General features: G+C 41.7%; 1 protein-coding gene across 1 annotated transcript in view; it reads left to right on the top strand.

Annotated features, from left to right (window-relative positions):
* Positions 1-21,619, top strand: part of LOC115044961 (trinucleotide repeat-containing gene 6C protein-like) — a 49,441-nt gene extending 27,822 nt beyond the window's left edge. Inside the window, exons 5-22 of the mRNA XM_029504357.1 lie at positions 2,001-4,472; positions 5,374-5,577; positions 6,176-6,342; positions 6,461-6,538; positions 6,665-6,722; positions 7,036-7,178; positions 7,434-7,580; positions 8,825-8,965; positions 9,500-9,619; positions 9,957-10,040; positions 10,766-11,045; positions 11,497-11,655; positions 11,816-12,007; positions 12,299-12,448; positions 13,497-13,712; positions 14,640-14,713; positions 14,965-15,104; positions 15,680-21,619. Coding sequence (XP_029360217.1) covers positions 2,001-4,472; positions 5,374-5,577; positions 6,176-6,342; positions 6,461-6,538; positions 6,665-6,722; positions 7,036-7,178; positions 7,434-7,580; positions 8,825-8,965; positions 9,500-9,619; positions 9,957-10,040; positions 10,766-11,045; positions 11,497-11,655; positions 11,816-12,007; positions 12,299-12,448; positions 13,497-13,712; positions 14,640-14,713; positions 14,965-15,104; positions 15,680-16,028 — 5,174 coding nt within the window. The 3' untranslated portion in view covers positions 16,029-21,619. The remainder of the gene's footprint in view (positions 1-2,000; positions 4,473-5,373; positions 5,578-6,175; positions 6,343-6,460; positions 6,539-6,664; positions 6,723-7,035; positions 7,179-7,433; positions 7,581-8,824; positions 8,966-9,499; positions 9,620-9,956; positions 10,041-10,765; positions 11,046-11,496; positions 11,656-11,815; positions 12,008-12,298; positions 12,449-13,496; positions 13,713-14,639; positions 14,714-14,964; positions 15,105-15,679) is intronic.
* The last annotated feature ends 1,092 nt before the right edge of the window (positions 21,620-22,711 follow it).

Raw genomic sequence — 22,711 nt, 5'->3', positions numbered from 1 at the left:
TGTGCCATCAGCCTGACAACCTTGTGTGATAAGGCTGCCTGGGGAGCGGTGATAAGTGGGTTGAGGTTAAAATTGCATTCATAGCTGCTCTGGTGTGTTTCCCAGTATCTTAAAGCCGGATATCTGCGAGGGTTTGAAGTTTGTGTCCACAAACCTCAAATAAAATGGACTGTTGCCTCATCTGACTTGATTGGTTTAACTGTCTCGTGAGTCTTTATCTTATGATGGATAACTTCTAGCTATCACTGAAATCGCTGAAACAATCATATGGAAGCTAATGGCAGAGTAATATCAAGCTTTATTACCAAACAAGAAAAATACTTTACCAACAGAGCCTGGTCCTTTTCAATTAGAAGTTAGTGAGATCCTCTTAATCTAGGTACACAGTGGGCTGGCCACAAATGTAGTTAATTATTAGGCTTCTAATGCCAGTGAAAATGTGATTTTGAAACATATGCTATGGACATGCGCTTTGTTTTTGTGTTATAGCCGTATTGCATTGCTATTAATATTATTATTTGAAAACATATTGCATTGGAAAATACAGCACATGAAGCACATATTCTTTTAACGCTAGTGCTTCTATTTTTCTATTTCATTGTTAAAATCAACTTGGATAAATATCTGGTTTTCATGTACGCATTTTGGATGTTTAATAATACACATATTTTACTTTTCTCTATAAATAATGGATGAATTCCTTCCTTCACATATTTGCTTGCTCTGCATCCCCTGATATTCATGGCAGTGGTGTTTTTTTTTTTTTTTTAAAGCTCATTACAAGAGGCTGGACTAGTGCTTAGGATCTTTGCATGCTGGATCGATAGCCTCCCTGCTCTTCCCCTCTAGCATTAATAAGATCATTGATTAGCTGCCTCCCACTGACTGATTGCCCCTTTACAGCATTGACTCAGTCTATTATTAGGCTCTCTTCTGATGGGATGCTCTTATGCCTAATGAAATTGCTTATGTGCGTAGCAATGTTGATTAGAGAACTGTTGGAAAGAACCTGTTTCTGCTAGTCTAGTATCGAATTTGTAGTTTCTACTTGAAATCTGCAAGTAGAACATGATTTTGATGTATCTGATAGTGATAAAAAAACTTGTTAAAATTACATGCAATCAAATGCCCACAGACACTGAGAAAGAAGCAAGTGCGACACATTCACACAAGCCTGAAGGAAATGTTTTGTGGTTTTTAGTGCAATGCAGTTGAAGGAGGAGTATGCCCAGTGGAGCGTAGGGAGTGATGGATGGGAAGCCGTCCTGGTTTCATTCCAATAAATGAGCAGCGTTCCACTTGGGCTTCCCCTCACAGCCCCAACCAGTGAAGCCACGATGGAGACGGATGAGCCTCTCACTTCTGGGTGTTAGAGGAGAGCAGAGGGGAGAGAGGGAAAAATTAAAGGTTGAGAAAAGAGATAGGGTAGAAAGGGACAGAGGAAACATAGAAAAGAGATATGGCGGATGAGACAGGAGGTAGTTGTAACAGTAGCCAGAGAATGACAAAGAAGTAGAGGACAAAAAAAAGGTGGTGAAGGAAGAGGAAACAATTTGGAAAGTGGAAAAGAAATTTAAGTAGAAAGTATTAATAAAACAAATTTGAACGCATCCTCCCCTCCCTTGGTTTCTGTTTGGCTGACTGCACCAGGGCAAGGATATATGGATATGCTATAGCAGATATGATGTGTACTGCGCTTGGCTGTGCATTCTGATTATGTGTTGAATTGTGGAACGTGCAAGTGTGACCATCTCATTCTGCCATGTCTGATAGCTAGCATTGACCAACCGAGGTAATAAAATTGGTCTACAGGACTAACAAGGGTTGTATTACATGTAGTCAATCTGAAAATTATTCCACACACAACTTCCCTGTCTTTTCACTTTTCTTTATTTCTACACCTTATGTCAGTCAAATCATATTTGTTTCTTTGCGATTCACTCAATATCTATAGCTAATATCTGACTTGTATTTCTCTGTTCCCATTCCTTTCTTATTAGACATATCCCTCCAGAGTGGCCCTGGAGCCCAGTATGAGACCTCTCATTGGGGAGCCACTTTGCCAGTTGAGAGCCCCTCCAGTACCAATAGCTGGGAAAAAGTGATTATTGACGGAAGTGACACAGAAGCTTGGCCCTCCATCACCCGCAATAGTGACCTTAGCCACCCTGCAGCACCAGAATGCCCCTTGGGCTCAGCTAGCTTTAACCCACCCACCAGCGCTGTCACTACCACCAGTAGTTGTAGTTTTCTGAGTATGGCAACAGGTGCCACAGGCCAGCAAGCCCACTACCCCCCTCTTAAGGCTAACAATAACATGATGACGGTACCTGGGTCTGCCAACTCACTTGCTGGTAATAGAGGCTGGGGCTCAGATGGGAAGCAAGATGGAATAAATGCTGGTCGAGTAGGAGCACCCAGTAGCTGGGGCTCTCCCAGTTTTAACTTGAACCTCAATCCCAATGCCAATCCATCAGCTTGGCCTGTTCTGGGTCATGAAGGTGGTGGAGGCAGTGGTATTGGTTCCACTGGGATGCCCAACTCTTCATCTCTCCCACCTGGTATTAATGGAAATGGAAACATGAAAAATGGGAGCATAGGAAGCGCTGATAATGGTGGTGGAGGTTGGGTGAGTATCATTAGTGCAAATGAAAGTGATCAACAACACCCTTCAACCAACACAAGCCTGTCCTTCAATATGGAACCTGCTAACCTTAACACTGATGGACCAAACCACACTAAGCAACAGCAACTAGCTCAGGAGCCTATGAGCCCTATCCATGGGTTAACTGGCTGGGGAGGCCAATCACCCACTGAATCATCCCAGCTCAATGGAGATACAACCGGCAGCTCTGTATGGGGTGGTGGAGAAACAAAGGCAGCTGACTCCCCCAAGGACTCAGGCTGGGACTCAGCCACTTCTGGAGGCCTCTCTGCCTGGGGCCGCCAAGGTAGTGGCGGAGGGAGTAGTGGAAGTGGTGGATGGGGTGACTGGGGGAAATCCTCTGGAGGTGGAGAAGGATCTAAAGGCTGGGACTCAATAGATGCTGGAAGTTCAGGTTCAGGCCAAGAGCAGCAACTTAGCTCATGGGGCCAGCAGCCTAGAACAGCCTCAGCAAGTGAAGGTAGCGGGGACAGCAGTGAAGGTCAATCCTGCCGAAGAGATAGGTCTTCCAGTATGGATTTTACCCCTATTCTACCCCGGCAGGACCTGGACCCTAGGGTGCTCAGCAACTCGGGTTGGGGACAAACCCCCATACGACAGCACACTGTGTGGGAGATGGAAGAATCAAGCTCAGATGATGGAAAGACCAACAGCAGCTCAGACACCATCGGCGGCTCCAGCTGTAATGGCGGACCCTCATCTGCTAATGGAGTTGCCATCAGTCCTACTACTGGGTCCAGTCAGAGGCCTGCATCTGGAGGGAAGGGAGACAGCGAAGGATCGTCACCCTCTGGCTGGGGAGCCCCACCACTTCAGCCAATTCAGACTGGATCAGGATGGGGAGAACCCCAACAGCCACTCAACAAAGCCCAAAATGGCACAACCAGTGGTTGGGGAGACCCTTTGCCTACCAATGGTCCTAAGAATGGGAGCACACCCTCTTGGGGTTCTGAGGACAAGTCACCCAGCTGGGATGATGGGCCAACAAAAAGCCAGCCTACCAGCTGGGGAGAAGGCCCCAAGAGCTCCCATGGTTGGGGCAACAATAATGGGGGCGCCAACGGATCCAGTACAGGGGACTGGGGAGAAGCAGAAGTAAAAAATAATGGGTCCTCCAGCAGCATGTGGGAAGGAGAAGGGGTAAATGCAGGCAGTGGGGGATGGAAGGAAAGCCCCAGAGGAGGAAATAGAGGAGGAGGCTGGGGTAAGCCTACCCCTGCTGTGAGTAATGGCAGCTGGGGCGAGACTTCATGTGCCAATGGCCCAGTGCAGGGAGGCTGGGGATCTTCAAAGCCCCAGGAAAGCAGCACCAGCAGCACTGGCAGTGGAGGAAGTGGCGGCATTGGTTCTTGGGGTGGTCCTGGTTCTGTGAAACAGACCACCTCTGGTTGGGGCAATGTTAACAAACAGGACCAAGGCATGGAACCCACTGGCTGGGAAGAACCATCTCCTCCCTCCATTCGCAGGAAAATGGAGATTGACGATGGAACATCCACCTGGGGTGATCCCAGCACCTACAACAAGACTGTCAACATGTGGGATCGCAACAATCCCAATAATAACCCAGGCAATGGTGGACCACCTCCCAGTAAGAATGGTGGAATGATTATGCCCAATAATAACAACAATCACTCTGTTGGCCCTGGGAACAACAATCACCATCACACTCACCACATGCACCACCATCCCCATCATGGCCAGCCCCCAAGTCACCTACAACACCACGGAAACAACAGTGGGTCACCCAACAATGCCGCTTCACATCCAGGTGCTGGTCCACAGGGTAGACCCCCACTCGCCAACCCAGGTAACAAACTATGGCTATTGTCCTATGTTAAAGTAATTGATCTGGAAAAGTATTATGTATTTAGAAATGTACCATATACACATTGGAAGTTTTTTTTTTTTTGTTTGTTTGTTTTTTTTAATCAACTAAAATATTTATGTAGGTGGACAAACTGAAACGTGACTGAATTGTTAACATTTAATGTGTTATATTGTTGAAAACAACCAAAATGGTTTTCTCTTAAAGATCATTCATTAAAATACTGCTCTCACAGTGATTATTAAGTCTGAGCATTTTTGAGGGTCTGGTAATGGTCATAAATGCATAATTATAATTTTTATTCAGCAAGCTTAAGTAAGGAATGCAGCCTGTTCAAATAAGTCTTTGTGAAGACAAAAGCCATATATTTGTAGACATGGTAACGCTTTAGTACCCTAATTCTCTCCTTTTGATTTTGAAAGAAACCATTGCCCTCTTCTGTTTTCCATTTGTACTACACCTAACAGATAACATGATCCTCTTAACATACACTTGAGCTGTGCACTTTTCTACATATACACTTATCACTACTGAAGCCAAGACAGGGTTTGAGGAGCGTGCTCTGGGTGACATGAACCACTGCATTCACAGCTCATACACATTCCTATATCCACACACCACAGTTGTGTGTTATTAAGTCTTTTAGAAATGTGTTACTACAGCCTATTACAATAGCCCGAAAAGACAAAAAAGAGGAAAAGAGATTACAATTTCAGTGTCCAACATGGCATTGGTTTTTGAAATAGCTTACTGAAGTGAGGAAGTTTTCATTTCTACAGTACTCCTGCTGAAAAACACTCTCAAGTAAAACTGGCAAGTAGAGGATGATTTTACTGCAGTGAGAATTTCATTCTTTTGTTGAAATTTACCCCTTTTCAACCAGGTTGGGGAGAGCTTCCCAGTGTTCAGCCGAAGTCAGAGCCTGCTTGGGGAGAGCCAGCAGCTCCAACATCAACTGTGGACAATGGCACTTCTGCCTGGGGCAAGCCACCAGGAGGAGTAGGAGGGTGGGGAGAAAGCGGCCACGAGCCCTCTGGACCCTATAGCAGAGCCAACGGACCCCCAGGTTCTGCACCCTGCAAGCCAGGTAAGCCACACAGTTAAATAATATTTACTGATGCGTGAGAAGATAAGTAGCAACCATTTAATTAAATTTGGCATTTAGCTTTTAGCTTTAACAAATTTAGCAAGCTGCTGGTATGTCTTCAGTGCTGTTCAGGTGTTGCTCACACTCTTGGCCATATACCCCTTTTGGCTGCTATAATACTGTAGTCATATGGAGCCGAATGCTCTGTTATCATGTGTAATATATAGTGTTGCAAATAAAATGTAAAGTAGCTTTACTGCTTCAGCCTGGCAGCATGTTTGTTGTCGACATTTGTGGTTCAGATCACGTCTATGGGCATCACACCTTCTGCAAAAGAGGGTTCACAATAACTCAGTTTGGATGTGCACTAACACACTTGTGATAAGGGAACAAAAATAGGAGCTTCCTTCAGACCTTTTTGAGCGATTTGGAATGCTCAGTGTGGTACTGGGAGGTGTTGGGGGTTGTCAAATGGCAACAGTGGCTCCAAGTGGACAAGTTGAAAATTACATGCTACTCTGAAATGACTTGTGTATTATTCTCAGTGTAATTATTGTTTTATTACATTCTTGCTACATGATTGATGTCACTTTCTCAGGCCCCAAACCTATGCAAGATGGCTGGGGAAGTGGAGGAGAGGAGATGGGCATGTCTAATAGCCAATGGGACACTGAGGATGGTGACATGTGGAATAGCCCCACCTCGCAAGAGGGCAGTTCTTCATGCAATTCTTGGGGCAATGGACCCAAGAAAGGCCCAAGCAAGGTCAGAGAACACAGTCATTTGTAGACATAAGTAATGGTCAACAGTTGATGATGAGAATTGTCTTCATCTGAACTATTTTGTCAGTAAAATTATAATACTGTTGCTTATGTGTTGTCAGGGGAAGATGGGCAACAAGCCAGATGAGACCTGGATCATGAACCGTCTCATCAAACAGCTCACTGACATGGGCTTTCCGGTATACTTATAATATCTATAAATTTATATAACTGATGGACTTTCTGCTGTACTATTATGTTTTTACCTAAGTAGGCCACAAATATATTCTTTCCTACAGTCAAACCATTTAATATATGTGTTGCAGAGAGATCCTGCTGAGGAGGCCTTGAAAAGCAACAACATGAACCTTGACCAGGCCATGAGTAAGTATGACATGCTTTGTGTCTGTTTATATTTTGCAAAATGCCAAAATGACTTACTGTTTAATAAGAGCGCCCCTTTTTATTCATTCTTTAAATAAAACCAATTTTTGACTCCATGCAGTTTAAAGATCCTCTTTGTTATAACTTGGAATGAGCCCAGGTCATAAATTACTACATGCGGTTAATGTGATATAGTCACTTTTCGAGGACAAATGCATTTATTGCGAACAAGATGTAGTAGTAGCAAAAAGCAATTATGATTGTTTTTTTTTTTTTTTGTATTTTCACAACTATCCCTCCTTTTTGTACCCAGGCGCCCTGTTGGAGAAGAAGACGGACCTGGACAAACGGGGCATGGGCATGTCTGACTACAGCAATGGCATGAACAAGCCCCTATTGTGTCGGCCTTCTGCACTCTCCAAAGACCCCTCTGATCGGAACACCTTTCTTGACAAGGTAACAAAAAATGTACAACTGAGAGTCTTGTGGACGGTTTCCTGTTTTTCAATAAATGTAACTATTCTAATGTGGGCTACACATAAAATCTGAGTAACATCAGTATCAGTGTGATTCCTGTGTTCAGAACAAGTTTTAGCACAAAATGTCTCTTCATATAAGTAATCATTCATGTTTGGACACTGCAGTTATTAATGATTTTTCCCCTTATCCCTTTATTCTCTCATTACCCCTTTTAATTTTGCTCTGATACAGGATGGTGTTTTGCCAGATGACAACCCCCCATCACCGTTTCTGCCTTCCCCCAGCCTGAAGCTCCCCCTGGCCAACAGTAGCCTTCCTGGGCAGGGTCTGGGACAAGGCAACCCGGGGCTGGCCATGCAAAACTTGAACAACAGACAGGTAACACAGTGACCAAAGACAGTTGCTCTACACAATGCCACAGTCTTAAGTTGAAGCTCAACAGAGTGTAACACAAGCCAAATTTAGAGCCTGCAGTAAAATACTTGTTTTCCTGCAATTCGATTGTTGGAGCTTTTGATAATATATAGAACAGCAAGGGGTAGTGCAGCTATCAATTCTATTCTGTTATAATGTTTTATACAAATAAAAAAACTAAAATAAGCTTTATTTGGTGCAAAACCAAATGTGTCTGACTTTATCATCTCTATAACATCACTACTTCATAACAGGAACTGGGCGGTTTTGTATAAGCAGCATGTATCCCAGGATGAAGGCAATGCCGCTAATTAAATTTATTACACACATTTCTCTACCCAAATGTGCTCCAAATCTCTATTTTTCCATTGCTCACATGTGTGTATGACCTTGCCTGAAGTGCCCATCAAAATCAGATAGTTAAGCTCTACTTAACGTCAGCCCCATAGGCGGTCATGGCCCAGAAAACTACAGTACGTCCTTGAAGCCCAAACAAAGGCACTGTAAACTGGCTTTTTTGTTGTTTGCACTGAGATGAAAAGCCATGTGAATACTGAAATGTGGATAAAATAGTCTTTTACAGGCTAATTGTGGTGCCTCCAATATTGTTTTTTCCAGATCTACTTTGACTAAAAAGCCACCCATGTCTATCATTACTAGATACATTTATTCATCACCACACGAAAACAAAAAAAAAAAAAAAAAAAAAAAGAATTTTGTGTGATATTTTTTAAATATCACACAAAATATCAGATCAGCAAAATAGAGATGCTCCTAACTCTAGCCTCTAGAAGGTGGTCATCACATTTAAAAATGTTATTCTCTATCAAAGTAATTGAGTTATAGTTGTCAGTATATTCAAAAGAAATCACGAACAGGAAGTTCAAGCTAAGGCACTCTAATTTTTAAAAATGCACACAAACGTAGGTTAAAAAGGGGGGGAGGTGCTTGTGGGCTTGCACAATTTATTTATTTATTTATTTTTATTTTTTTTTAAATCAATTCAAAACCTATAAAGCTTACAAAGTTAAAAGTAGACCTTTGAACTTATTTATTTATTTATTTGGTGGATAGGTTAGAAAAAAGGCATATTTCCTCAAAGTTAGATTTCTAATCTTACTTTTGAAATTGTATAGAATGGCTTTAGCAATGTGAGTGAAGATGGCCTTAAAGACGTTGTGCTATGCTTTTGTGACTCTTTCTTCTAGATACCCAGTGGAATGTTTGGCAGCAGTGGAGCAGCACAAACCCGGGCCATGCAGCAGCAGCCTCCTCAGCCACCTGTGCCACCTCTCAGCTCCTCCCAGCCTAGTCTACGTGCTCAAGTGCCTCAGTTTCTCTCCCCTCAGGTAAATGCACACATCGTGATGGACCTCCTGGAAGTGTAGCATGGAGCTATATTTATATATCACACTGGACCAAATAAAAGTTTGTTGTCCTGTGACCATGGAACTCCAACATTATTAATATCGCTGATCTTGAGCATTTTGTCATTTTTCTAATTCCTTGTCATGCTCTATTAAAACATCACCCGACTATGAATAGTGGCATTGACAGTGATATTTTTTTCTGAATAATTTTTCTCAAGTTACAGCGAAATTTGTCTTATTTTGAAACGCACCCCTCAGATTATTAATCAGGTTATGCTGTTTCATTGTATTCTTTCAGTATAGTGTGAATGGCAAAACATGATAACTCATGCAACAATGTGACTGTTAACTGCTTGACTAAAAGTCCCTATCCCTTCTACTTTCCTCTCTGCACATATGTAGTAGTGACCAGCATTGACCTTGCCAGAAGCTGTGCTTGCAAAGTTGTTGTGACTTACAATGACTAATTTATCGTGTCTGATTTTTGCATCCTCATTCTTTGCTTCCCTCCAGGTCCAAGCACAGCTCTTGCAGTTTGCAGCAAAAAACATAGGTCTGAACCCTGCACTTTTAACCTCACCAATAAACCCTCAACAAATGACCCTGTTGTACCAACTTCAGCAACTGCAAATGGTGAGTAAACATCCCTCTCTCTGATTTTATTTGGAGCCCATCGTGCACTTAGTCTATTGGCACAGAATGTGTGTCATGATCTTTTAAAAGATGTTTGACTCTAATCTGAATGAAATAAAAACCAGTGCAAAACAAGAAGAAATGTTGAATCAGTGGAAAAACAAAACATATGTCTATTTAAACGCACCAGAACTTAAATCTAAATGGTTGAAAATAACAACATTCATCAGATGGAAATGCATGTCCCCTCTCTGATGTTGTCATTTTTTTTTTTTTTTCTTTTTTTTTTTCTTTTTTTCTTTTTTTCCCCTCAACTAATTTGGATTCCCTTTTTCAGGCTTACCAGCGTTTACAAATCCAGCAGCAAATGATGCAGGCGCAGCGCAATGTTTCCGGGCCGATCAGACAACAAGAGCAGCAAGTGAGTCACAAATGTATCATTTCAGCTGCAAAACTCATGATTGTAGTCATTCCTTTGACTGACTGAAAACACTGTAATGCAATGTGAAATTTTTTTCTCAACATTTTCGGTTTTACATAACAGTGTAAGTGCAATGGAGAAGGAAGAAAAAAAACATGATCTCTTCTTGAGAAATGGAAAACAAGTTTGTTCTCCTTTTTTCAGTTTTTCTCTCTGTTCTTAAGATATTCGCTTGTCTTCAGTTTTCTTTCTCCTATCTCTTACCATAATTTCTGGAGCATAGAGCTCACCTGAATATAAGCCGCACCTGCAGATTGATTGACTTTAACTTGAAAGCTGCATCATAGCGATTGCTTTGTGTGTTTTCCATGATACGGTTGTGTGTATGAAGCACAAAATAAATGACTGATCTGAAGAATTTAGTGTTTACTGTGACCTGTTGGGTAATTTCATCGGTCTGATCTGACGCTAAATGTATTGGCGGCATGAAGCTCGTTACCCGTAAAAATCCATAAAGTAGCCACATAGTTGTTTAAGCCGCAGGGTTCAAAGCGTGTGAAAAAAGTAGCGGTTTATAATCCGGAAATTACGGTATATTATTTTTCCAATCAGCTTGGTTTTGCCTCCACATGATAAATCTTCTTTCCTCACCCTCATTGTCCAACACTTTTTCTATGATTCTGAGCAGTGACAATCCCTCCTTTTTCTCCTCTGTTTTCCCACAGGTTGCACGTACAATCACCAACATGCAGCAGCAGATCCAGCAGCATCAGCGTCAGCTGTACCAGGCGCTGCTGATGAAGCAGCAGCAACTTCCCTCTCATTCCTCCTCCTCTTCCTCCTCCGCTGGTCTGCATCCCGCTGGTGGCCCTGCCGGGGGCCCTGGCTCTGGCAAATCAACCCTGGACCCCTTCACAGGCCCACACCAGGCTCCGGGCCTTGCCGACACACTGCACACCAAAGAGCCACCGTCTTCGCCCAACGCCTACAGCACCTACCCTCTCTGTGAGTCTTAGAAAGGGACAATATCATGCTGAAGAGAATCTTTTGGTGATTTTTTCAAAATTTTAATAATCTTTTACTATAAAAGATTATTACTGTATTTGATGGTAATAATCTTTTCACTGCTTTTGACTAACTCTGTCAAGCAAACTGTGTACTTGTGTTATAAAGTGTGGCCACGTGTAACTCCTACAGAAATTATGTGAAACACTTTTGATCCTGACCCAAAAAAGGGGTAAAAAAAAATTAAGAAAAACTATTTTTCTGTTAGAATTGCTGAATCGCATTAGAATTCTTCCCTTTTCTGAGCAACAAGTTAAAACCTTGTCCATTAATTGAGGGTCATTCACTCATTCTTCTTGTGGATGTTTCCTGATTTCCTTTGCAGCTTACCATACTTACTGAAATAAAAATCTTCCAGTGCCAACTTGTATCTTCTGTATTGTCTGTGCAGCTGGACTGAATCCAAACATGAATGTAAACTGCATGGAGGTTGGGGGTCTGTCTCTGAAGGAGCCCCCTCAGCCCCAATCTCGCCTGTCCCAGTGGACACACTCAAACTCCATGGACTCTGGCAACTCCTCAAACATGGAGAACAACCTCAATAAGCACGGTATGTTGCAGAGTAATGCAAACAACTATGCTCACACTCCTTCAATCAATGTAGTGATAGAAAAGTAATGCCACCCAATTTCTTGCATGTCGATCTGCTAGACAGCTAAGAAGGTATAAAATTCAATCATAAATGTCATTTTATCTCATTTGTCTTCTAGGTGCCATATCTGCTGCCTCGACCCTGGGCCCTCCTGGAAAGCCCCCACAGCTGGAGGACTCGTACAGCCCTTACAATCTTATATCCAGTTCTGAGTCCCCCACCAGTCCCCTGGTCCCCCCAGACAGCTGGGGTCAGGGCAAGAGCCCCAACGAAAAGATTTCCAATGGAACCAACATTAACTGGCCTCCAGGTGAGAAGAGGACTCAAAATAGTCAGTGCTATGAATATTCTTTTTTTTTTTTCTCTCTTTTTTTTTGTCTCATGGTCTATCCAGAGAGCCATGGAAAGTTGACAGCAGAAGGGCATTTAATTTTTTTTAGTTGCTACTACAAAAAACTGAAAAGTTTACAAACAATTATGATGATAGTAGTGAGGAAGTAGCTTATTAATAATTGCTCGTTTGGCAGTGTTTAAGTTTTCTGAGGTATGAATCTTGCTGTCTTTAAAAAGATTAATTCAGAACTTTGTTTCTCACCTGTAGAGTTCTGCCCAGGTGTGCCATGGAAAGGCCTTCAGAACATCGACCCCGAGAATGACCCCAACATGACCCCTGGCAGTGTCCCTAGTGGCCCAACCATCAACACAAACATCCACGATGTCAACCGATACCTACTGCGGGACAGAAATGGAGGTAATAGCAGATGCATAACCATTAACATAAATTTAAAATGACTGTGTACCCTTCGCCAAAACATGCTGTGTGAAGTGAGTCTAATGTAAATGAGAACTCACTGTACACCACCACAGGCTCCAGTTTCATGTGCTTGAACTGATGCTGACATAAAGTTCCATTTTTCTCTCTCTCTCTCTACCCTGCCCACAACACTGTTACTCTGCAATCATATAGCCACTTCCCCAGCTCATCCACTTCCAAATGACTGTCCAACCAGCAGTGACTGGCCAGTCAGTGACTACTCTAGCTCTTTCAATCTGTTGTCCTGTGATGGAGACAGTTCAGGTATACATTCAGAGTATCTTTCCTCCCTATGTGGACCTGCTCAACCCCTCCTCACCCAAATTGGAGCCCTAATAGCCTTAAGACCATCATACAACTTGTTGTTAGGCCGTCAGTTATGCTAAGCCTTGCCCAAACCCTGCCCTACTTCATTACCCTTCTACTCCAAGTCACACCTAAATGTTTTCCCTTTGTGCCTTTAGTCAAAATCTTTCAGAGACTAAGACAACAACCTCAACTGAATGTCACCTTCAGAGTATCTCTGCCTCTTTGATGCAACACATGAAAAAACAACCTTTACCCAACTTAGTCATGACATCAGTACACACTGTGTGTTGGGTGTAATGTTTGTGTCTGTGTGCATGTGTTTGTGTGTGTTCATGTGTGCTTCACTATTGAAACAAACAGTTTGAGTCCAAGTAGGTTCAGTTTTATATGATAAAGGTCAAATTAATTCTAGTTTGAAAAACTAAGTGGAGTACTTTGGCATATTTTATTACATCTTGAAGTTTTCGTTCAATTCTGGGGAATGAAAATATGGAATAAGTGATTTGTATTTCTGTTTGCATCAAGGAATATTTTGACGCTACGCCTAATGGAGCAGTTTCAATTTCTGCACATAAGTTCTGTCTCCATATCATTGTCTGTAATTTTATTTGTTAATTTGGAATGTATTTATTTGTCTCAACTGTCCTCCAATTCCCCATTGTCTCTCTGTGTAAAGGTAAACTATCTGACATGAAGTCCGCCTGGTCCCCAGGGCCTATCTCCCAGAGCCAAGGCTCTCTGTCCCATGAGCTGTGGAAGGTTCCCCAGGGGCCACGCAGCACCACAGCTCCATCTCGACCCCCACCAGGCCTCACCAACAGCAAGCCCTCCTCCACATGGGGCGGCAACTCGCTGGGTTTGGCCCAAGGCTGGAGTGGCTCCTACTCCTCTGGTGAGCACTCATTTCAATCAGAATAATACTGACTGGACAGCAACTAGGTCACAAACGCATACATCATGGCTCAAGACATGTCAACCAACCTGCAATTCAAATTCTGGCATCATTAGAAAACAAAACATAGATACAAAAAGTTTGTGAATGCTGTCTCAAATTATTTTGTAAATCATTTTGCTCAAAATTTCTCCAAGGGACAAGATATCTTTAAAAGATCTTATTATAATTGTAATATAAGCCTGCTAACCTTTGAAGAAACAAATATCCTCCTGCCTTGAATAAACAATTTACCTTTATCTTAAGTAAATGATGACATTTTAACAAGGGACCAAAGTAGCAGAAACACTGTCTTGCTGTTTCACACCCAGGAAGCATAGATGTTACTGTAAATGCATAGGTGTGGTGTTGTTGACAACTGTGTACTTGCTATAAAAGTGCTGCCTGAACCCACCTTGCTAAACTGACATTTTGAGGTTTACCGGCTTGACAAAAAAAAAACACGTTTAAACAGCACACTGCAGACCTGGTTTTGACATGATAAATCAACATTTATATAGACCAAAGAGGAAGAGTGCGATCAGAAGTGCAGACAAGAATCGTGCGTGGAAGTAGGTAACGGTTGGTGAAGGATGTTGCATATTCTTTTGTTGTTGAATTTTCATGCACCTCCAGTACTTCTGCCTCATACAGAAAAAGCATGACACACATGCTTGTCAGGGAAATTACAATATGAAATCTAGAAGTTTTAGATAGATTTAGACACTGTGACTTGAAGAAGCATCCAGGCTTCCAATCAAACTATACTCTCAGTGAACCATATTTTTAATTCTAATTGAAACCCCACGTGACAATGATCTAGGCAATAGCTTGTGGACACAATGTCTTTTACACATATGTTTAATTGTGTCTTCATTTCTCTTACAGAAGGAGCCACCTGGAGCACTGACAGCTCCACCAGGACCAGCAGCTGGCTGGTGCTGAGGAATCTGACCCCCCAAGTATGTGCTCTGTGCCACTAATTTGTACCTAATTGAAACCACACTATAGTGTGAGTTTAGCCACCAAGTATGTTGCAGAACCATAAATTGTAAACGTGATTTTGTGCTTTTGCTGTCTCTTCAAATGTGATACTCAAAAACTCAAAAAAAAAAAAAAAAGGGAAAAATGCCAATTAAAATGGCATTCACATAATAGGTACTGCAGTTACTATGACTGCAGTTGGTAACTTTGGTTTTCCTCCTTACTCCAGATTGATGGTTCAACTCTCCGAACCCTGTGCATGCAGCATGGCCCCCTGATCACATTCCACCTCAACCTGACCCAGGGGAACGCTGTGGTGCGTTACAGCTCCAAGGATGAGGCTGCTAAGGCCCAGAAGTCTCTGCACATGTAAGCCTTATAAAGTCTTAAGAAGCTAAAAACAGAATTCATTTTGCACATTCTTGCTCTTAAATTCAGCTTCCTTTTTCATATAAAAGCGAATGAGCTTTAACAGAGGAAAAAAAAAATGGGAAAAACCAAGTTCCTGAGTTCTTTTTGGGGTTTTCCCAAACAGAACAATACAGCTTTTTGAATGCGTGCAAACAAATTTATTTTTGTATCTGGCAAGTCACATGGAAGAAAAGGTGGGAGGTCATGCTGTAGTTAGCTGTATTCTAACATTTACTGTGTTTATTGCACTTACAAAAATGAAATGGGGAAATAATGATACCAGTCTTGAGTTAGTCTGTGAGGATGCATTGTCTGTACTCTATCTGTAAGAATCTAAGATGTTTCACTAATGCTAGCAACTGGTTGTCATGGAAACAAAATACAAGCTGTGACCTACTTTTAGGCAGTCCATAACAGAATGAACAAGCTCTTACTAAAAAATATTATGTGAGGTCTACGCTGGTCCCAAGTACATTTTATAAACGTCCAAAATGAAAGTTGGCTCATGAACTCCCTCTTTTGTCTTTTTCTAGGTGTGTGCTTGGAAACACCACCATCCTGGCTGAGTTTGCGGGTGAAGAGGAGGTGAACCGCTTCTTTGCACAAGGTCAGTCACTTGGGGCAAACACCACTAGCTGGCAGGCCAACCCAGGAACAAATCAAAACCGGATGGGAGGGGCAGCACAGTCCCACTCAATTGGCCAGTGGAGCAACAGCGGTAGTGGAGGCAAGGTCAGCGGAGGTGACCTGCTGTGGGGTGGTGTGCCCCAGTACTCTAGCCTATGGGGTCCACCAAGTGGAGAAGACGCCCGTGTGATTGGAAGCCCGACTCCCATTAACACCCTTCTGCCTGGAGATCTGCTGAGTGGGGAGTCCATGTAGGATGATGCCACTATACACTAACCAACCCACCCACCACCACCACCACCACCATCATTAGGAGAGGGCGGGGTGAGAATAAATACAAAACAAACAAAAAAATTCAATATGAACAGGAGCAAAACCCAAGCAAATCATGTGGCGATAATCAGTTTCAATTGAACTGTTTTGAACTGTGAAATGTGATTCAGAAGGAGGGGGTCCTCACCACATAGACTGCAGACTCCGGTCCTTCTGTTTTACTTTTGTCATTTTTAATTTTAGTTTGGTTTGGTTACCTTTTTTTGGGGGGAATATTATTTTTTAATGGACCGTTTAAAACAAACTGAAATGAAACACAACACAAAGAAACCTTTTAAGTGTTTTTAGTTTTTCCATAAGTATATATAACATTCTGTGTGAAGTGTTTTTAGGAGAAGCAATCAAAGCTGCCATCTGAGACTTTCCTTTTCCCTCTAGAAAAAAAGAAATCATCCCAAAAGAAGACTTACACTGACCATTCCCAGCATGTCCATGGCCAATGATATGGTTCAAAGACCTTTACTAGTTATTTTAACAATTGTTTCTCAGCACTAATATTAGCCTTAAGTGCTCTCTGGCCCAGGTCCTTCCCAAGCGGCCTTTTTTAGTTTGTTTTGTAACTGAAGAAAAAGCTGAAATCTTGCACAGTTTCACCTCTGAGCCAGCAAGTGGTACAGGACACGTCTAGTGACAAACTCTGTCACTGGACAATAAGAAGACCTGGCCACATGACTGGCCGTACCAATCATCAGCTTAGTTATTTTAATTCATCTTTTCAAAGGGATTGAGTCAGCTATTAAATGTTCTTTTTTGTAGGTTTAGTCAAGCGCATTTTTGATATCACAGCCTATAAGCTGAGAGACGATTTTTGTCAAGCTTGTTGCGTGTTTCCGTTTCCATACATGACTATGTATATCTGGTGGCACTTAATCATTGGCATCTGCGAGCCCAGATCCTTCTGGTCACCTTCAACGTGGAATCCAGTCACTAACTGGTGCTTTGTTGAATTTTCTATTGTCCACTTTTGTTAAGAAACCCAGCGGTCTGTATGGTCAGCCAGTCTTTGGGGGGGAAAAAAAAGAACACAATTTCATGAGACAGTTCATTGTGCAATATACACCATAGACCTTTCTTCCGTCCATACGCAATGCCCACCGGAGCTGGTTACTCCTTTTATGTTTTACTTTGTTTTTTTATTTTTTGGATTTTTTGTTTTTGATTGTTGCTGATTGCAGCAAACTTTGGAACTCCAATAAACATACCCCTTTTTGAAACTTCGATTCCCTCCAGGCCACCAGTCCCCCTGAAACTGTTGGGAAAACTCTGCAAAGGGGAAGAAGCAGCTGTTGAACTGTGCATATGCAGCAAACTGTACTGAAGAGTGAAACTGAGTACACAACACTGCACACTTCCTCTCTGCGTGCCACAGCCACACCCAACAGAGACTGAATCCACAGTGGGATTGGATGGTTCTGGGTATCTGGCACAATACCAAATAAGAGGGGTTTCTCCTAATGCAGTAGACCTACGAGTGTTCCTTGTGTTTGGTACTGTACAAACAGAAGAGACTAAGACTTTTATAAAGGGTTTTATCATAGCACTTATGAAGAGCAAATCGCTTCAACTGCAATCCAATAAATCAAAAAAAGGAGCAGCAAAAACATTGAAAACAACAAAAAACTGCTCTTCTATGTACTGTATCTATTTCTTGGAACTGTGTCTGGCGTTGTTCCTCTGGTAGCAGGACGAAGGGAAACAAACTGAAATGTACCATTGGACTTAGGGGGAAAAAAACTGCAGTCTATGATTTTTATTCTATTTTTTTTTTTTCTCCATTCTTTGAACTTTACAAAGTGAATATCACTGTTACTCCAAATGTTTAGCCTTGTTCTGTTTGGAGGCACTAGACTTGCAATGTCAGCTGTCTCTGACACCTGCCGGCCAGCCAGCCAGTCAAGTCGGTGGCTGAGTCGAAGTGGTGTGGGGAGGGCGAGTGTCCACTGAGTGCCTCTCTGTTGTGGTCCTCTGGGTGTCGAGCAGAAGCGCCATTTCCTCCTCGGCTCTGCTTGACCCTCCCTCAGTCTGGCAAGAAAGCGGCTCCTCAAAGACTAGCCAATCACGGTTCTCTGCCACACACGGCATCTCCAATGGGGGCCCACCACCACTCGACCCTGCTGTTGTCCCGCCCTCTCCCCCATCTCTCAGTTCTTTGACACAAAGATCACTTTAGCTGGAAGATGTAATAGTCATATTTCTGGATTTCTTTTGCCAGTGTACTTTTTTTGAAAGATCATTTAACCTTTTTTTTTTTTTTATTCTTCAATGTCTGTTGTTAATTTTTGTCTACATGCAGTGGTCTACAAAATACTGGCCACTGAACTAGCCCTTCACTGTTCATATGCAGAAACACCCTTGGTCAGAGGTGCCTCTGTATGTTCATCCTGTGTATTGAATGCAAAGCGAGGATCAATACTACAGACCGTAATTGATTGTCTATTTGTTTTTAACTGATCATGTTTTTGTGTTTGACAGTATTCTGTAGTACTTCCAGGTAATATCTTGAGATGTGTTAAAAAAAAAAAAAAAAAAAGAAAAGAAAAGGAAAGAAAAAAAAAAATGTGGTTGCTTGTCGCTCCATGCTGCTCCGCCTGCCCGCAGGCTGTCCCCCCTCTCCCTTTGCCTAGCTGCTATGCTATAACCTCTTCTCTTCCTCCAAGTCAACCAGACCCAGTAGCCCTCCCCTGACCAGGCACCGACAGGCCCTCGTATCTGTTTCTATGCAAAAGACTAGAGGCTAGGGCCCTTTACAGTACGCCAAACCTGACTTGGGAATGAGCACTCCTCCCAGAGCTTGGCAAAACCTAATACTTGTCCCCTGTTTGCTCCTGTCAGCACTTCAGAATGGCCACTGTCTCTGTAAAGTCAGGCTAAGCCACCATAACACTGTCATATACCGAAGTCCGGACACTTTATCAAAGGTCGGCCTTTCTCTCTGCGCTGAAGACACTTCTGTCCAGCTTGATCTCAGGGTAGGGGAGTTGATACCAAGTATGAGATGCAGCTCTCCATATCTGTCCTTTCTACTGTGAGAGCAAAGTCTTAAATTAAATTAAATGGCCATCTGCAACAATATGTACAGACCTCATGCCTCGAACTTTATCTGAATTGCAAGGGAAAAGATTTGCATTCAGTCCTTTTCTCAAACGGTAGCCTATAGTTGCTGTTTGGAGGCCTATTATTCATGTAAAAGATGCCAATGTAATGTGCCAATACAAATTTTCTGTGTCATACTGTGTCTTTACACACACTTGTTCCCTGTTTGGAGGAGCTTTGTTAACCTTTGTGAAGGGTGCAGCGGGGGGACAGGAGGGATCAAACAAATGGGCGACAGCATCACACCCTTAAATGACTGAGTTTTTTTTTTTTTTTTTTTTAAATGCTTTTGTGGGGAATGCCCCGTGCTAAGGAGAAAATCTACTCAGTTGGGGGTTCCAGTTTGCTACAGTGCACAGTTGCTGATGGGTAATCCCGGGTACATATTTTTTTAAAACCAAAAATGAAATTGCATTTTAACGTCATTTTTATGAAGTTTGACATAAAAATCTTAAAAATGCTAAAAAATCTAACTTAAAAAAAAAAAAAAAAAAAAAGATCTATAATATGTTAAAGCTCTGCACTTCTAGCTGAAACGTCTCCGGTCATCAGCTTCTATTACCACCATCTAAAGGAGTAGACTGGTGGCCGGGGTGCCTTTTTGTGGATGCTGTATTTATCTCGTTTTATGTTTGTGTCCTGCTCAAAGCAGGCCCACTGAACTGTACATTTCCACAGACCCAGGTGTCCTGGGGCCCACTGTATCAGCCTCCCTTCCCTCACTCTGCATCAGCAAGAGGGGAGGGGTGCATTTCAAGAGGTACAAAGTCTTAAAAACATTATTTAAAAAAAAAAAGAAGAAAAAAAAAAAAGAAAACGGGAAAAGGCTACCTTTCAGGACTTGCAGTCCTGCAGCACACAAGCAAAAATCACTATTGCCTGTTTCTGTAACTGCCTTGATCCAAGCTCAGAAGCTCAGATAGACCCAATAGCCGAGGACCTCCCAGGCTCCTGTACTAACTGGAGAACCCTGACAATGAAGGGGGTTTCCCATGCTGCACCAGCATCGAGAGGCTCTCCTCTCTACAGCTTTGTCCTAGGTAACAGTATATACTGTATGTATACACTACATAGATATACTGGAAGTACAGTGTGTGGTATCACCTCTTCAGACTTCTTGGATCGTAACCTCTGAAACTTTTCATTTTTTGTTTGATAGGTCTTGGTTTAATACAACTGAAAATGAGCAATATGTATTTTCCCCGCAAATAAGTGATACGAAGGAAAGAATTTGGGTCGTGTGTAAACTGATACTTGATTAATTGAAAGCAGCGTCTTGGAGTTTGGATATGCACGTTCTGGTTTTGATGACATATAGCAGTACTTGGAAGTGCTTGTACTGTATATGTTTGTTTGTTTAATTAGTCTCTCAAAAAAGCCCAACCTGGAATCACTTGGTTTAATGCATAGTTTACCCAGTTGGTGAAAAATCACAAACATATCAAAACAAAACAAAATATTGAACTCAAATACTTGAATCATGGAGCGCCAATAACGTAATGTGAAGTCAGTAATTCTTGTTCTTGTTCTCGCCATCTGACAGGTACACTTAAGGGGCTTTTGGAGAATATCAAACAAATTGCATTAAGTTACAAATACAAAATCTCTGAAAAAAAAAAATGCAAAAGTCATCATAGATGTGTGCTTGAAAGTCAGATGTATGTATGAATGTGTGCGCAAGAACCTGTGTGTGTACAGGGCACATGGCCTGCTGTTATGTTCCACTCAGTATGGTATATTTTGTGTTTTTATCTTTTATGTTGTTTTTCTATCAAAACCTATTCTGATAGACATTATTATCTTCTAACGTTGCACTGAGTGTCTTCTACCCCTCACTCAGCTAATCGTAGATGGACGAGTCTAAGTACTGAGGGGAGATGGTGACAATTCATGTGTACATGTTTACTCAAGGACTTAATGGATTTTTTTCATTCTATCTGTAAAAAGTTTATCTACCTTATAGTGGCTTTTATTGTGGAATAATCCGACAAAAGGATTATCATTGAGTATTGCACCATTATGTTCCAACTATATAAAAAAAATTACAAAAAAATGAAAAAAAATGAAAAAAACCTACCCCAAAAAAAACCTATAAAATTTCAAAAAAAGAAAAATAAAGAACTGTGGCCATAGTTAGCTGTAGAAGGACTAGTAATCCCGATGTTAACTTCATGTGGAAATGGAAAGGGATAAAGTGTGGGAGGTGAGCTTGTTACAAGACTCATTTCAGAGGTGCCTATCTTTTCTGTTCTTGTTTTGCAAAAGCCACTTGTCGTTTATGAGCATTTCATTTCTCTGAAGTTCAAGGAAATAGGAATTTATAACAGGAATGTTGTGAAGAAAAAAAAAAAAAAACAAATTTCATCTTCCATCAAATATGGACATGAAAATCTTGCAAAATGAAGATTTATGCTACTTTTCAGAACTCTGGGATTGATCAGTGTTGTCATACTTCAGTTTTTAGTTTCTCTTTCCATGTGGACAGACTATCTCTGTATGTGTTGTGATTTTATGTTTTCTGTAAGCGACGCAGTTTGCTCACTATCTTGCACACTCATAAAAGATGTGGATTTTGTCTCAGGAAGGCCAGGGTTCCAGATACCAACTCCATCACTTATAGATTTAATGTTTGTGTGATTTAAAAAAAATAAATAAATAAAAAAAATAAGTGAATATGATTAAACTCCAAGAAAGCACTGAAGGTTATGAGTTTAACAGAATATAGAGTACCATTGTTTCTTTAAAACTACAAAAAAAAATTTCGTAGCAAGTTACATATTTACCAAATAAGACTGAGAATCAACTTTGAAAAAAGTGGAGTGCTTTACATGTGAAATCTAAGTAGAAATTGCTTTACATTTAGACTGATCAATGGTTTGATTGTCAAAAAGACAGAAGATGCATTCGTATGTTTTGACTGTATTTTTAAGTTTTCATCCTGTAGTTCAGGAGTATTGTGCAAGTTTGTTTTTTTTTATATATATATAAATCATCTCTCCTGTCTCATGACATGTCTGTTGCTGTGACAGGTATTGAATGGTTGAGCGATGTCTCCATGTGACAGATGGTTTTCAGGGGCAGATTGTTGTGGAGGAATAAAGCTGGTTTTTAATGGATCATGATCTATGCACAAGCGGGAGGGAGGAGTCCAAACGGCGCAGCTGTACTGCAGTGTTTGTTGACTCGGACTCTGGGGTTCAGGGTTTAGGGTTGTTCTTGTTTTGTCTTTTGCTCAAATTTCCTCCACTCTGTTTTCTCCCCCGCCTCCTTATTATCATCGTCATATGTTTTAGCAAAACTTTACATTGCGTTGCCATGCTGTGTAATCCTTAACCAATGAGCGCTTATCCTTCTGCTAAAGCACTGTGGGTTGTAATGAAAAAAAAAAAAAAGCCCATGACTTTCAAGGCTGTCTGTTTTTTAAGGGGAGGGTGGGTGGGAGAATGGGGGTACTTTGCCTTTGCCTTTCTCTTTACTTAAAAAAAACAAACAAAAAAAAAAAAAACATAAAG

Source organism: Echeneis naucrates, chromosome 1 (assembly GCF_900963305.1).
Source record: "Echeneis naucrates chromosome 1, fEcheNa1.1, whole genome shotgun sequence".
NCBI classification, from domain to species: Eukaryota; Metazoa; Chordata; class Actinopteri; order Carangiformes; family Echeneidae; genus Echeneis; species Echeneis naucrates.
This window is presented reverse-complemented; position numbering and strand designations above follow the sequence as displayed.